Genomic DNA, 16,438 nt, shown 5'->3' on the forward strand with positions numbered 1-16,438 from the left:
TCAATAACAGCGCTGTATGGTAATGCAGCAGAGGCATCTATTACACGCATATACCTCCTGCTGCAGAAGTGATTTGACCGGCATCCTAGGATGCAGCATCAGATCTTTCTGCCATCCGTAGTGTCAAGCAAGCCGCCCCCATAGAGGCCAGGAAATCTCCATCCTACGATGGAGATCCCTGGCCTCTTCCCACCACATAAATGGCAGTGACACACCTCCATTTTCACAAATGGAGGCTGTCATCATCAACTCCCTGCACCCCAGACAGCAGCAGACTGTCAATCACTGACAGTCTGCTGCTGCTTTGCATCCTGTGTCGCAAGATCAGCTCGCACATGAGCAAAACGGGTCCTGCACAAGCACAAAATAACAATAATCAGTGATCAGACCTGAATGAGGTCCGATGCGAAACAAGCTTGCACAAATGCAAACTACTTTAAACACTGTCAAACTAGCTCAAACATAGTCTGAACTAAAAGGCTTTTTCTATATTTTAACACATTGCGACTGGTATGAGCATCTCTAACACTGAAAGCAGTAAGTGGCTTACAAAATGAAGGTTAACCAATATTCAGCCAGTCAGAATTCTGACTAATGAAGTTAACCATTGTGCCAACATACTTCCCAATGCTGATCTTATCTCAATTTGCACTAGCACATAATTTTTTCTGGTAACAAGTGAATTATTAATTGGACAGTGTGTATACTGAGGAAGGTATATGGTTACTGGCATGAATATATATATATATATATGAATATATATATGAATATATATATATATATATATATATATACACACAGTAGTGCCCCTTATTCACTTTACATCAATTGTAGTGGCCCTTATACATGTTATGCCACAAAGTAGTGCCCCTTATACACAATGTCTACAGTAGTGCCCATTATACACAATGTCTACAGTAGTGCCCCTTACACACAATTCCCCATTAACAGTGCCCATTACATATAATGCCCACAGTAGTAGTGACCCTTACACATAATACCCACAACAGTAGTGTCCATCACACATAAATCCCACAATATTACCACTTATGAATATAATGCCCACAGTAGTAGTGCCCATTATACACATAATATTCACAGTAGTGCCCCTTATACACATCTCTGCTTCTGTCTCTCTAGAAGCTCCATACCCTGTGTCCTTCCAGCAGCTTCCCCGCTTCTCTGTATACCTCCATACCTTTGTCTTCAGCATGCACAGAGTCTGCTACTCTTAGAGGCTCCTCTTCACTTCAGCAGTGGTGGTGGTATGATATCTCATGCGCCCTGACAGAAAAAGAACCCGCTGGGAATTGAGGAGGGACAAATGCCCTCCAACAGATATAGCATGTGTGAGTACTAGGAAGGGCTATATGAAGTTGGAGGAGGACCATTGAGCCACCAGGGCTTGAGAAAGTGGGAGGTGGCTGCAGCTTGTCAGTGACACTAGCACTGCCTGCATCATCTATTGATGTGGGTGGTGGCCAGGGATTTTCTGTTGGAATTACTATACAGGGCCATGTTGGAAGTGGAAGTAATTCCAACAACAATTGCTGGTGATGGAACTCAGTTCCACCCAACCCCCACTTTAACCCTTGGTGCTAGGTAGTGGGAAGGTAAAATACTTCCCTAAACACTTGCTAGTAACTAAGCCAGTGGGGTACATTGCAAGGTTTTTCCATGAATAGGGGATACAGCTCAAGACAAATCTTACCCTTTTCCTTTACTAGGTGCTGACATTTGATATTTCCATTAATTATGGAGATGCATACTTAATTAACTGCAACTAATCTAGTTATTCATCTGTATGTACAGAAGATGGAAACACATTTATGTAGAATTCCAATTATTTAAAAGGAGATGGCTTCTACATTATTTGTTGGAGAGACAGCAGAACATTTAATAACAGCAGGACTGGCATATCTATAATGGGTGCAGTGAGTGCAGTGCACACGAGTCCCCTGGGTCCAGCGGGAAACCACTGCACACCCTCATACCCTGCAACAATTTTTTCCTGCTGTTTTGTTAATGTGCAAAAGAGAAATCTCTGGGAAAATGGCTGCTGCACCATTTTCCTGGAGACCTGTGCATGTACACCAGACTCTGGGACAATGCTAGGGTCTCCCAGTGACCCTAGTGACCAAAGTATATTCATCTGCTTGCTAGGGAGGAGGGGGCCTGGGCGGAGACTGCACATGTGTCTCCTCCGCTTTGATGCACCCCTGAACAGCAGGCTATTTTTCTATATTTGACTAATTAAAACTTAGTTTGACATTTTAAAAATAAACTTAGTCTGACATACTCTATTGGGGCAGATATACTAAGCCATGGGGAGTGATAAAGGGGAGATAGATAAAGAATCAGCTTCTAACTGTCAGGTTGCAGGTTGTTTGAAAATGACAGTTAATTTATAGTTTATCTCTCTCCACTTAATCACTCTCCAGGGCTTAGTACATCTGCCCCATTGTCACAAAGGCAGGAGACAGAATAAGCCATTACAGCTATACAGTCATTTCCATAGAAAACCTTTCAGTGGACAGTTTATTTTCATACTACTCCAGTGTGTATGTCTATGATTGAACAGTATGTGCAGGCCAGAATTTGGTATCTTTAAATCTATAGCAATCAGGGGTATAAAACCCAAATTGTATTTTTAGCTGGAGGGCTTGCTGAAAAATATTTGTTAGCAGGACTTCTCCATTATGTATTAGTAGCAGCATAAAGTAGGATCTTTATTATAGAGAGAGTTGTATTTTAAATTTTAAACCTGAACTAGTTGTACTGCCCAGATAGTATGGAGGTACCTAATTTAAATTTACACACATGAGAAATTTGCTAATATGATGAAAGGTATTGGGTAATATGGGTGGCTGAACATTGTATACAGCAAGAGATCAACTGAAATCTTGCACCTCCAAGGACATTTTTGAATGCTGTGCATGTTCAGTACTGTGTTTACAAAAAGTCATTTTACGTAAGAGTACATAAGGTGTTTTAGAAGGTGTATTAAAAGAGTTCATGTACTGTACAATGATTGGATGTGGATCTTATTATTCCAATAGGCTTAAATTATACAGTTCATGCTATGATCATTAATCTGAAAACAAGATTCACTGAGGATGTAGTGTACTAAAGGCCAGCAGTTTCCCAAAAGGTGATATTCAGAATGAAAACATAGGGCCTAATTCAGATCTGATCGTAGCAGGAAATTTGTTAGCAGATGGGCAAAACCAAGGGTCTAATTCAGACCTGATCGCTAGCAAGCGATTTTTGCACTGCTGCGATCATATAGTCACCGCCTACAGGGGGAGTGTATTTTAGCTGTGCAAGTGTGCGAACGCATGTGTAGCAGAGCTGTACAAATAGATTTTGTGCAGTCTCTGCGCAGCCCAGGACTTACTCAGCCGCTGTGATCACATCAGCCTGTCCGGGACCGGAACTGACGCCAGGATCCCTCCCTGCAAACGCTTGGACATGCCTGCGTTTTTCCAGACACTCCCTGAAAACAGTCAGTTAACACCCACAAATGCCTTCTTCCTGTCAATCTCCTTGCGATCGCCCGTGTGAACGGATGCATCGCACAAACCCATCGCTGAGTGGCGATCCGCTTTGTACCTCTGCAACACGCCTGCGCATTGTGATGCGTATGCATGCGCAGTTTGGTCCTGATGTCCCGCTGTGCGAAAATGCAGAGCAGCGATCAGGTCTGAATTACCCCCATGTGCACTGCAGGTGGGGCAGATATAACATGTGCAGAGAGAGTTAGATTTGGGCCGGGTGTGTTAAAACTGAAATCTAAATTGCAGTGTAAAAATAAAGCAGCTAGTATTTACCCTGCACAGAAACAATATAACCCACCCAAATCTAACTCTCTCTGCACATGTTATATCTGCCCCCCCCCCTGCAGTGCTCATGGTTTTGCCCATCTGCTAACAAATTTGCTGCTACGATCAGCTCTGAATTAGGCCCATAATCTAGATAGGTAAAATTCCAAGTACTGCAAATGTAAGCTGCACATTTATTGAACTATTCTCTATGGCACAGGTTCTCAAACTCGGTCCTCAGGACCCCACACGATGCATGTTTTGCAGGTCTCCTCACAGAATCACAAGTGAAATAATTAGCTCCACCTGTGGACCTTTTAAAATGTGTCAGTGAGTAATTACTACACCTGTGCTCCTGCAGGGTTACCTGCAAAACATGCACTGTTTGGGGTCCTGAGGACTGAGTTTGAGAACCCCTGCTCTATGGTGATTGAAATTTATACCCCATAAGTGCCTTATTGGTGTTATGCCCTCCTGGTGCTTTGGTTATATATATATATATATATATATATATATATATATATAGTGATCAAAGAATCTGGCACTCAATCAGAAAGTCAAACAGGTAGATGCCATGGTGCCCTGCAAATCCATGTTCAGAAATTACATATAGCATGCAGAGGCGGCACTCAGCGGACTTAATATTGAACATAAATAAACTGGGTCCACACCAGCGATTTGAGCTTTCGGATCTATTTAATTCTTCTTCAGAAACTGAAAAAGGATTAAATAGATCTGAAAACTCAATTCGTTGAAACTGAAGGATTAAATAGATCCGAAAGCCCAATTCACTGTTGTGGACCCAGTTAATTTATATTTAATATCATGTCCGCTGAGTGCCGCCTCTGCACACTGTGTATATATATATATATATATATATATATATATATATATACACATATATATATATACATATATATATATATATATATATATATATATATATAGGTATTGGAACAATCTCCCTGCAATAGTTGCATGCAATGTGAAAACAAAACAGTGTATTTGAAGCATGAAGGTATTTCCCTTGAAAAATGTAATTTAGCTTTCTGCTCATTTTTTAAATCCATTCATTAGCAAAAGAAAAGGGGGAAGCTCATTATTCTTCAGCATAAACCTGCTGAAAAATTGATCAAGACTTTGAAGCTAAGGAAATACCCTGAAGCGGCTATTGATCAGTAAATGTGGTGAGTGCTTTAGACTGTGGAAGTATGGTGAGGAAAGGAACAAAAGAAGTGTTATGCATGGAGAGTCAAGAGAAAAATCATGCTTCTTCAAGTGTGAAACTTATCCACATAAATTGAAGCAAAAGTGGTGCAGCCCTATTCTCCATTGAAGCTTTCAAACAATAGTTGACAAGAGTGCTCATTAAGTTGGACATCTGCAAGAAAACATACCTTGCCAGATTGAAAGCATCATCGATCAGTCCTGCTCGATTACTGACAGAAATGACCTATGAGAAAAATGGAACCATTTAGGATGATAATGCCAGTAGGGAGCTTTAGATCAAAACAAATCCCTGCAAAGAAATCTTAACAAGGACTTACAGTACCTCACAGTTCCTCATTAGCTGGTCAATCAGTAATCTCCAGTTCTTGATATCATAGTTAACCCTAAAGTAACCAATTTGATCAATGTTCCCCAGCACCCAGTTGCTTTCATCCAGAGTGGGAATTTGATGATATTCTAAAAGGAATGAAAATTGTAAATTATTTAATGTGCTTTAAACTGTATTTTTTCTAAACAATTAGAAAAAACATGTTACATTACAAACAAAAATGGATGATAAACAGTACTTTATGCTCATTAAGCTTACGAATTGTCTGAGGTAATTAGTTAGGCATTAGGAAATACATTTTCCACAGTCTAAATAACAGTGCATTTGAAATTATTTATACAGCATCTGTTCTCACTATCAGGAAAATAACATCAATAATCTCAAACATTTTAAACCTTCATATCATTATAGTGTGCTTTATTGTAATTTTACAGTCATTGCAATAAGACACACCTGCCAACCTTATTTCTCTGTGTCAATCGATCATGATTTATGTGAATTATATACACTTTTATCTGAAAAATACTGAGCAGAAAACAATAATATTACCATTGTAAAAAAAAACATTGATACTGTAGTTGATGGTTCTTTATTCAGTAAGTTATGTCTAAAACCTAAGCACCTGATGCTGAGCTAAATGCAAATGGTTAATATAAGCTTCACATTGCACATTGCCATTATGAAAATTAATGCATTAATTCACCCATACAGTAGGTAGTGTGTTATGCATAATATGATGTGCATACCCCTTATACATACTCTTAGTTTGATACTTACCAAGCTCATAAGTACACACTTGCACTAGTCTTTACTTGGTGCATATTATATACCTAGAAACAGATGTATTTATGTCTAAGTCCAACTCTGCATAGACCTCCTTTACTTCTATTGTACTTGTCCTCACTAAACTTTGCTTAACCACCTGCCTGGCATGGTCGCATCAGATGCGACCATGCCTGCAAGTGCTCTATCTGACCTGGTCGCACAGGATGTGACCAGTCAGATAGAGAGTGTTAGCAGCGGCAGGGAAGGGAAACTTCCCTCCGCTGCTGTTGTCAGAGGGACCGTAAGGTCCCTCTGCCTCCCCACACTCTCCCCATGTGTCTGCCGTGCTGCCGATCATTGCTGATCAGTCAGCACGGCAGGATCCCCCCTTACAGCGGCTGCAGACAATGGCAGCCGCTGGAGAGAGTAAATATACCCCCCTTCCTGCATACCTCGAGGCTGTCCCGGATTTCAAAATGAAAGCCCTGATGGTCGCGATGTTCCCGATGTTCCTGATCGATGTTTCAATGTTTGGGGGGAATATTTTTTGGAAAAAAATTCTACATTTTTTTCCCATTTTTTTTACTAAAATCATTTGGGATAGGGTTAAATTCATGTTATTCACCTAATTCACTCATAAAAAAACCCGACAATTTCAGAGCGGTTTTTGGCGAAATAAATCATCAGTTAAGTGGTTAAAAGAGAACACCTTGTTACACCTCTTCAATCGCAAGTGGAGGTGCAATTGAAATGCATATCACCCGTACTTGTGTATGTTTGGTTCTGTAGCATGCTCATTGTGAAAACATGCAAAATACACTCCACATACAGTCATACATTCAACTCTGTGGAAAAATTGTTTCTAACCAATTTCCAGTAAATATACAGTACTGTGTAAATGTTATAGGTAGGTGTGGAAAAAATGCTGCAAAGTAAGAATGCTTACAAAAATAGAAGTGTTAATAGTTTATTTTTATCAATTAACAAAATGCAAAGTGAATGAACAGAAGAGAAATCTAAATAAAATCAATATTTGGTGTGACCACCCCTTTTCCTTCAAAACAGCATCAATTCTTCCGGGTACATTAGCACACAGTTTTTGAAGGAACTCACAAGGAAGGTTGTTCAAAACATCTTGAAAAACTAACCACAGATCTTCTGTTGATGTTGGCTTGCTAAAATCCTTCTGTCTCGTCATGTAATCCCACATGGACTCAATGATTTTGAGATCAGGAATCTGTGGGGGCCATAACAACACTTTCAGAACTTGTTCTTCTTTACACTGAAGTTCTTAATGACATTAGCTGTATATTTGGGGTCACTGTGCTGCTGCAGAATACATTTATAGCCAATCAGATGCCTCCCTGGTGGTGTTGCATGATTTATAAGTACCTGCCTCTATTTCTCAACATTGTGGACACCATTAATCCTAACCAAATCCCCAACTCCATTTCTGAAATGCAGCCCCAAACTTGCAAGGAACCTCCATCATGCTCCACTGCTGCCTGCAGACACTCATTATTGCACCACTCTCCAGCTCTTTAGTAAACAAACTGCAATCCAAATATTTAACATTTTTACTTATCAGTCCAGAACAACTGCTGCCATTTTCTGTACCCCAGTTCTTATGTTTTCATGCATAGTTGAGTCGCTTGGCCTTGCTTTCATGTTGAAGGTATGGCTATTTGGCCTCAATTCTTCCTTAAAGAACACTTTTAGCCAGACTTGTCCAAACAGTAGATGGGTGTATCCAGGTTCTACTGGTTTCTGACAGTTCTGAGCTGAGGGCATTGCCTTGATATCTTCCAATTTCTAAGGGAAGTAAGCATGATGTGTCTTTCATCTGAAGGACTAAGTTTCCTTGGCTGACCACTGGGTCTACGGTCCTCAAAGTTTCCCATTTCTTTGTGCTTCTTCATAAGAGCTTGTACAGCACATCTTGAAACCCCAGTCTGCTTTGAAATCTTTGCCTGGGAAAGACCTTGCTGATGCAGTATTACTACCTTGTGTCTTGTTGCTGCTCTTAGTCTTGCCATGGTGTATGATCTGTGTCATGAAACTGCATTCCATAGCCCTCACATTTGTAGCATAGTTTGGCTGTTATTCACCCAGTTTTAAGCCTCATACACACCTGTTTCTGTTGACCGTGTTTCAACCTACATATGAAAATGATTATCATTATCACCTGTTCGGTATGATTGGTTAATCATACACCTGACTATAATCCTACAAAATCCCTGGCTTTGTGCAAGTGTTCCTAGAAGAATTGATGCTGTTTTGAATGTAAAGGGTTGTCACATCAAACATTGATTTGATTCAGATGTCTCTTCTGTTCATTCATTTTGCATTTTGTTAATTGATAAAAATAAACTATTGACACTTCTTTTTTTAAAGCATTCTTCTACACCTGCCTAAAACTTTTGCACAGTAATGTACATTCTGATTTTATTGCATAATTACTTGTGGTCTGGTTAAATCACCCTACTTCATGCCACCATCAGAGTTACTGATCAGACTTTTTTTCTGGTAATTATGATAAGGAGGTACACAAAGTGTGACTCTCCCTGAAATATTGGTAGACATAGCAACTGGCTAGCATAGGGACTGATGAAATGTGTTATAACTGTTGTTACAGATTGTATTTTAAATATTACAATTCACAATTTGATATAAAACCTTAAAAGAAGGATACCTTTGTACTAAGGATTTATACTTAAAGAATTTCAGTTGTCATACATAAATTACAATACAAATTCCATACATGGAACTGTTCAAATTTTACTGGTGGCTGCAGTTACACAACTTTCTCATGCCTCCAATGATTAGATCAGGAATAATGAAAGATAAGACAAAATGATGACAAGTGTTAAAATTAAAACACTCAGATAATAATATATTATAAACTGCATATTAAGATATGGATTGTAAAGGATCACTGAAAAGTGTGCAGGCACAAAATGAAATTATAAAACAAAGTACGCTATACGGCATAGAAATATATTCAGCACATAAAAACATAAAATTATATTATTTGTATATAAGATACTGTATGTACATGAATACATTAATATTTGATGTATGCTATTTGAGGTGCTGTACATTTTGTGACAAATGTCAACTTTCTTACTTTCTTAACTGACAGATTTATAAATCTATGTTCTGCAGATGAGTGAAGCTTTTCTACAAGTTTTTGTTTCAATACTGTGTCAGTGTTTCATATCTGGAGCAACAAGTTACTTTGTAAATGGACTCACAAACTTTGGACTGCTGTCACAACTTTTGATGTCTTTGGTACTTGTGATTTTAAATCTTGCAAAGTCTCTTTTCTATTTTGGATTTCCACTCACACCAATCAGTCTTTGATATTGTCTTCTGGATATGCTGAAGTTCACTAAATGTGATGTTTGCAAATTCCTCATCATACCTCTTAGTTGGTTTGCTAATATTTGATCTAGCAGGCAATCTTTTCTGTGGTTGGACTTCCATGCTGGTAGTTTCTGGTTCAGACATATTTTCCGCTAATGGTATGTCTGTGATACATACTTGTTTTCCATGTCAAAGTATATGGGTTTTCTCTGTGTTAGTATTCTTTGTTAGTCTTGTAACACTCCTAACTGATTAGGGGGTGTCCTGAGCCACAGATGTGAACCCTCAAAAAGTTATGGACTTGCCCGATAAAGAGGTGATCAGGACATGTTGGGAAGCACATATCTTTGGCCAAAATTATATTAACAATAACTCTTATAAGATATTTAATTGTAATATTTATTTCAATTTTGAGTAGTAATGTTTGCGTAGTGCACCTTCATCCTTTTTTCTACATTCATGTGACCATACTGTTCTGTAACTTTTGAACACTTGTATCCAAGGTGACAAAATATTATTTGCCAAAGTTCCAGTTACTGTGACTCAGTTGTCATTATTGTGTCGCCCTGTTGGGTGTCAAGGACAAACATTTGCTAAAAACCATGTGCCTATAATTCTCCCACTTCTGTTTCTCACAATTTTCCTTTGGTTAAATTAACTCTGTGGCCTCTCTGCTCTAGGATACTGATGGCAATAGGATTGCTTCCCATCTATGGTAAACACATTTTGTATTTCTGTAATTTGTATTCTTGTTCCAATTTTCAAGTGAGCTTTAATTGTCCAAACTTTTGTGGCTGTTAAAGTTTGACTTCCAATCCCTTTGTGATAGATTCACACTAATTTATCTTGGTGAATCATTGATCACTGCAGCTGAAATGTCTTGTGCATTAATCAATAAAACAACAATTCTTTCGGTGGTTATCTGTGAAAATCAGGGCCAACTCGTATTTTTTGTTACATTTCTGGATTTACATAAGACACTTTTTCCTGTTTGCAGTCAATTGCATTGTGACCTATCTTGTGACAATTATAACACTAGAACTTTTGAATTTCTCACTCTTTGCTTGTAATGCAGTTGTTTCAGCATTTATTTCACAGGGTACACATTCCTAAAACTGTAGTAGCCTTGTGCTTACTGTGTCTGATGTTAACTTTGCTATGTTTTCCTTCATTGCCACAACTAGGAAGTCAAACTCGTGTTAAATTTTGCTGCATCCTGATATGCTTCCTGTAGTGCCATCCACATGTCACTAGCTGACAGTTTTCCCATAAATTATGTGTCCATGGCTCCCTCTAAATCAGCTGGGTTCGGCCTGTCACCAGGATCTACTGTTACCTTCCACAGCCTTTCATGCTTTAATTGCTGTTCCATAGCAAACTTCCATGTGGTATAATATTCTGCACATTTTAACTTCATAAACCCCATTATGGGTGTAGTTCCTGTATGGTGAGGCACTCAATATTCCAGCTGTCGGGATCCTGGCGCTCTGCATACTGGCATCAGGAGCCCGAATGCCGGAATACAGACAACTGTTCTCCCTCTTGGGGTGCCCATGACACCCCTGGAGGGAGAATAAATAGCATGGCATGCTTAGCATGCCACCATGTCTGCAGCGAGTCTGCAAGGGGCTCTTTTGTGCTTGCCCTGCTGCCGGCATTCTGGCAGTCAGGATCCCTGCACCGGGATCCTGAGCACCGGTATATCATAGTAAACCCCTGTATTTGCTCTTCTTACAGACATTTTGCACTCTAATCAGTCTCTGTATGACACTCAATGCTTTAAATACTCTATGCTTTTGTAACTCTGAGTTATAGAACAGTATGACAGTTTACACTGTGTGCCTGTGTGCATTGGTTCCATTTGTGTGCCTGGGTACTTTACATATGTGTGCCTGGGGCTTTTACATGTTGGCAATATGTGTGAACATGTGGTGGTATGGCAGAGTAGTGTAGACACCAAGGGGTACATTTACTAAAGCTTCTAAAACAGAGAATTGGTGATGTTGCCCAGAGCAACCAATCAGATGCTGCCTATCATTTTCTAAAAGGCAATAGAGAACTAATAGACAACATTTGATTGGTTGCTATGGGCAACTTCACCCATTCTCTTTTAAAACCTTTAGTAAATGTACCCCCATGTATCTGACCCAATCATCAGTCGAGTGGCTTTACCAGTAGTTTGGTTTATTGAGAGTAGTGGGTTCAGCCATACTCACTATGGTTACACTGGTTAGTGCATGAAGTGGAACTTGTAGTGGAGTAGGGTTGTAGCAGCTCACCAGCCAATGTCTGTAGTCAAGTTGCAGGTAGTGGTGCAGGATGCTGGAACAGTGGTATAATGAAAGTAATGCAGGATCTCTCTGGAGCTAAGTGGAAGACATCCGTCTCCCATTATGTCACTTTACACAGCAACAAGAAGGTGCAGGGCATGTGCAGTACTATCTATAGTAGCCATCTTGGTTAGAAAATTAAGCATACCTGGAGGAACCATGTTGGAGAATGTGCAGTAGTGCTATCTTATACCAAGAGAAATAAGTAAAAATGCTAGGAGAAAAAATATTTGCTTGTTTGACATGATGCACCCTTAGCATATTTATATATTATGGTTTCTGCTAAGCAAGCCATAGCCACAGATTTGCTTACTCTGCATCAGAGACAACTATCACAGGCGATTGTCCAGGAAGATGCAAAATTTAGGGAATATAATTTTTTTATGTATATGTCTATATAATTATTACTTTCTTTCTGATGTACTTACAAAAAAAAATCTGCATTGCTGGATAACCAAAGTTACAGTATTTATCATATAAAATACAAATGAACATTTACAGACAAGTAAAGACAATGTTTATAAAAGAGATGCAGACATGAGACAAATGGTAAATAGTGTTCTGCCCTTGAGAGCTTACAGTCTTCAAGGATAAAACAAGAGTAGCTACAGGTACAGAGTTGTCAATGAGTATGGAGCTGGTAGAACATGCTGAGTGATTTACATCTTATTGGTAGATCTAACAATGATAACATTGAAAATATGTATGTTTTACATGGGCAGATTTATAAATTATTTGGAATTGTTCCCAATAATTAATAATAAGGATCACTGGGCTCTAACAGTAATCCCACCCAAGAAAAGGGTCTCCAATAGGAGCCTGCCCCTATGATATGTTAGAAGTACAATGATTGCTAAAGTGGTCCCTTAGTGCACTGTAAACAAATGCATTATTATTTATATTGGGTTCTGTAATGAGAGGAGTGCCACTTATGTTGCTACCTTAGGCAGCAGATGGTTGGACCCACTGGTGGTAAAGGCATACAGAGTTGGAAGAGAAGAATATATCAACATTTTACATAATGTTATCATTTCATAAATGTTTTAAAGATATACTGTACTGTTTAATGGTTCTAAAAAATTAAATCCTATTTGATAATGTTTACCTTTTTATGTTTTTTGATGCTAAAAGAACCTATATGTTATAAGCTACATATGTCATATGTTCTTGTATGACTCCATAGAAAAGTTCTATAAAACAAGTAATATTACAGGTTTCTATAGAATTATCAACATCACAAATAACAATGGTTTTGTGATACTAATTACTTTTCAAATATATAGTTGCTGACTTTCTGTGTGTTTCTGATCATGACATAAACAGCCTCCCACATAAACTTGCTATGGAAACTATTTTCCATGTAAAGTAGCTGTCAGTGAGAGAGAAACTCATCTAAAAATAAAGAATCAAGGTGAACTAAAGAAAAAAATAACTTTTTATCAAACAGGAAAAGTTCACATCTCTAAAAGAAAAAATGCCTTTCTGGGTTCACCTATATAAAATTTAAAATAGTTTTGCAATCATTGTAATTAATAATTTGCACTTGCCGTTATTTTAGTTATTTTCAAAGTAGTTAAGCAATCTAACAAAAAAAAATGGCATTGCTCTTCGTAAATTAAAGAAGAATGAAATGGGAACAAAAAAGCTATATATAGTATATGAATGACTAATACTAGTTAAATTCAAATATTATCCACTAGATGGCACTATTCTGTTGGTGTCTACATTTGTCCACTCATAGTATTAATGTACATTTACAAAAATATTAATGCTAACATTTATTTACATACAGTAGTGCCAGTATTAAAATAAGTCTGGATATTGTCAAACAGAAAAAAAACAGATCAAAGGGCCCTGCTTACAAGTTGACAAGCTGTAAGAATGAGCAGTACTGTATATTCATATAGATTGATTCACTTATTTATAATCACATAAAGTATGACAGGTACGTCTGGACCCTCCTGTTCCTCCTTCTAATATTTATATTCGCATGGGCAAAAAAAGTAGAATTGCTGCATCTGATATCATGTCATATTTTTAGACAAACAGTTAATTTGCTCTGGTACAAGCATACAATCAATCTGCTCTAGTACAACCAACTCACTGGATTATCAGGTTATGTTCTTGACTTAACTTGATAAACTATCCTTATTGTAATGGCCATGCAATAAATACATTTTGGTAAAAGTGGTGATATAACTTATATAAACTACACTGGTATATCTAATGCTCCTAAACTGTTCACAGTTTCCAATTTTCCATAATAATATATATTGTGTTATACAACTATTTAAAAAAAATTAAAAGTGGTATGACAATTTGATCAGACCAATATTAATGCTCAGTGATGTACAGATGAAGCTTGGCTGCTGGGTATGCCTCAATAAACTTACACTACCTGTACAAATTAAAAAGTTAATGCAATACAGAGTATCATGTACTTGTGATTGATAGCATTTGAATTATATGTCCTCAGTGTCCTTTGATACACTAATTCTTTCATTTGCATAAATTAATTGAGATGGCAGTTAATGAAGTTAGATGGCAAGTTAACAATTATGTTCACAATTCTCCTACTGTGCTTTACTACAAGAGTTGTATATTTAGAGTGATTGGAGATTTAGGTAGATATGTCATTACCTAGTAAATCCACATTCTATATTGGATATTGCATTGTCTACTGTGAAACATAACGATATCAGAAGTCAATGAGAATTTTGAACATATACTGTAATACAACAAATCTGCAGGGCCAGGACAAGCCACATGGATTCACCAAATGACTCCCTACCCCCGCATTTAGCTTTTATGTTAGCAGCCAGCACTCTATGGGGGTAATTCAGAGTTGATCGCAGCAGAAAATTTGTTAGCAGTTGGGCAAAACCATGTGCACTGCAGGGGGGGGGCAGCTATAACGTGCAGAGAGAGTTAGATGTGGGTGGGGTGTGTTCAAACTGAAATCTAAATTGCAGTGTAAAAATAAAGCAGCCAGTGTATACCCTGCACAGAAACAAAATAACTCACCCAAATCTAACTCTCTCTGCAAAATGTTATATCTGCCACACCTGCAGTGCACATGGTTTTGCCCAACTGCTAACAAATTTGCTGCTGCAATCAACTCTGAATTACCCCCTTTGTGGGGGCACTGTTGTGTATATTAAGATTGCATGACATGGTGCTCTAGATAAATACTTAGTTCTGCTTCATGGTAGCACTGGCTTCAGACTAAGGGGGTACCGTATATACTCGAGTATAAGTCGACCTGAATATAAGCCGAGGCACCTAATTTTACCACAAAAACCTGGGAAAACTTATTGGCTCGAGTATAAGCCTAGGGTGGGAAATGCAGCTCTAGCCGTACACAGCCCTCATAGTGCCAGATATGCCCCCACCGTGCCAGATATGCCCTCATGCTGCCAGATATGCCCCACAGTGCCAGATATGCCCTCATGCTGCCAGATATGCCCCACAGTGCCAGATATGCCCTCATGCTGCCAGATATGCCCCACAGTGCCAGATATGCCCTCATGCTTCCAGATATGCCCCACAGTGCCAGATATGCCCTCATGCTGCCAGATATGCCCCACAGTGTCAGATGTGCCAGATATGCCCTTATGCTGCCAGATATGCCCTCATGCTTCCAGATATGCCCCACAGTGCCAGATATGCCCTCATCATGCCAGATATGCCCCACAGTGCCAGATATGCCCTCATGCTGCCAGATATGCCCCACAGTGCCAGTTACTTACCCTCCATCGCTCCTGCGCTGTCTTCTGAAGGAGGGACACGGAGGGCACAGCGCGCGGCCCTCCTGTGTCCCTCCTGCGTCTCCGGCGGCAGCGGCGTGTGTGTGTTAAAGGAAGTGCCGGTTCGTGCACTTCCTTTAACACACACACGCCGGAGACGCAGGAGGGACACAGGAGAGCCGCGCGCTGTGCCCTCCGTGTCCCTCCTAAATACTGACTCGAATATAAGCCGAAGGGGCTTTTTCAGCACAAAAAAAAGTGCTGAAAAAGTCGGCTTATACTCGAGTATATACGGTAATTCCAAATTGATCGCAGCAGGAATTTTGTTAGCAGTTGGGCAAAACCATGTGCACTGCAGGGGAGGCAGATTTAACATGTGCAGAAAGAGTTAGATTTGGGTGTGGTGTGTTCAATCTGCAATCTAATTTGCAGTGTAAAAATAAAGCAGCCAGTATTTACCCTGCACAGAAACAAAATAACCCACCCAAATCTAACTCTTTCTGCACATGTTATATCTGCCTCCCCTGCAGTGCACATGGTTTTGCCCAACTGCTAACAAAATTCCTGCTGCGATCAACTTGGAATTACCCCCTAAGAGAAAGATTTGCAAAGCTTTCCATGCCTTTGGGGTAGGGATGGGGGTAGTAAATATTCTTATTAGAACCACCTTAGCATTTTTGCATGTGGTGTAATAAATGGATGAAATATAGGAAAAGAGGAATGAAGCAACTATGCATCAGCCACATTATTTTTTATGGGATATGTTATGCCTTCGACCTGAAATTTAAAGAAGCACAATTCTAGTTGCACTCTGTCTAATGTAAAGGAATTGCTACATGAATTTAGGTAAGT

At 39.1% G+C, this 16,438-nt stretch overlaps 1 protein-coding gene across 1 annotated transcript in view; it reads right to left on the reverse strand.

Moving 5' to 3' along the window:
* TRHDE (thyrotropin releasing hormone degrading enzyme) overlaps positions 1 to 16,438 on the reverse strand; it is a 992,175-nt gene that overhangs the window by 182,435 nt on the left and 793,302 nt on the right. The window contains exons 11-12 of the mRNA XM_063927453.1: positions 5,374 to 5,507; positions 5,219 to 5,274 (exon numbers count right to left, since the gene is read on the reverse strand). Of these exons, the coding sequence (XP_063783523.1) occupies positions 5,219 to 5,274; positions 5,374 to 5,507 (190 nt within the window). The remainder of the gene's footprint in view (positions 1 to 5,218; positions 5,275 to 5,373; positions 5,508 to 16,438) is intronic.

This window comes from Pseudophryne corroboree, chromosome 6 (genome assembly GCF_028390025.1).
Source record: "Pseudophryne corroboree isolate aPseCor3 chromosome 6, aPseCor3.hap2, whole genome shotgun sequence".
NCBI classification, from domain to species: Eukaryota; Metazoa; Chordata; class Amphibia; order Anura; family Myobatrachidae; genus Pseudophryne; species Pseudophryne corroboree.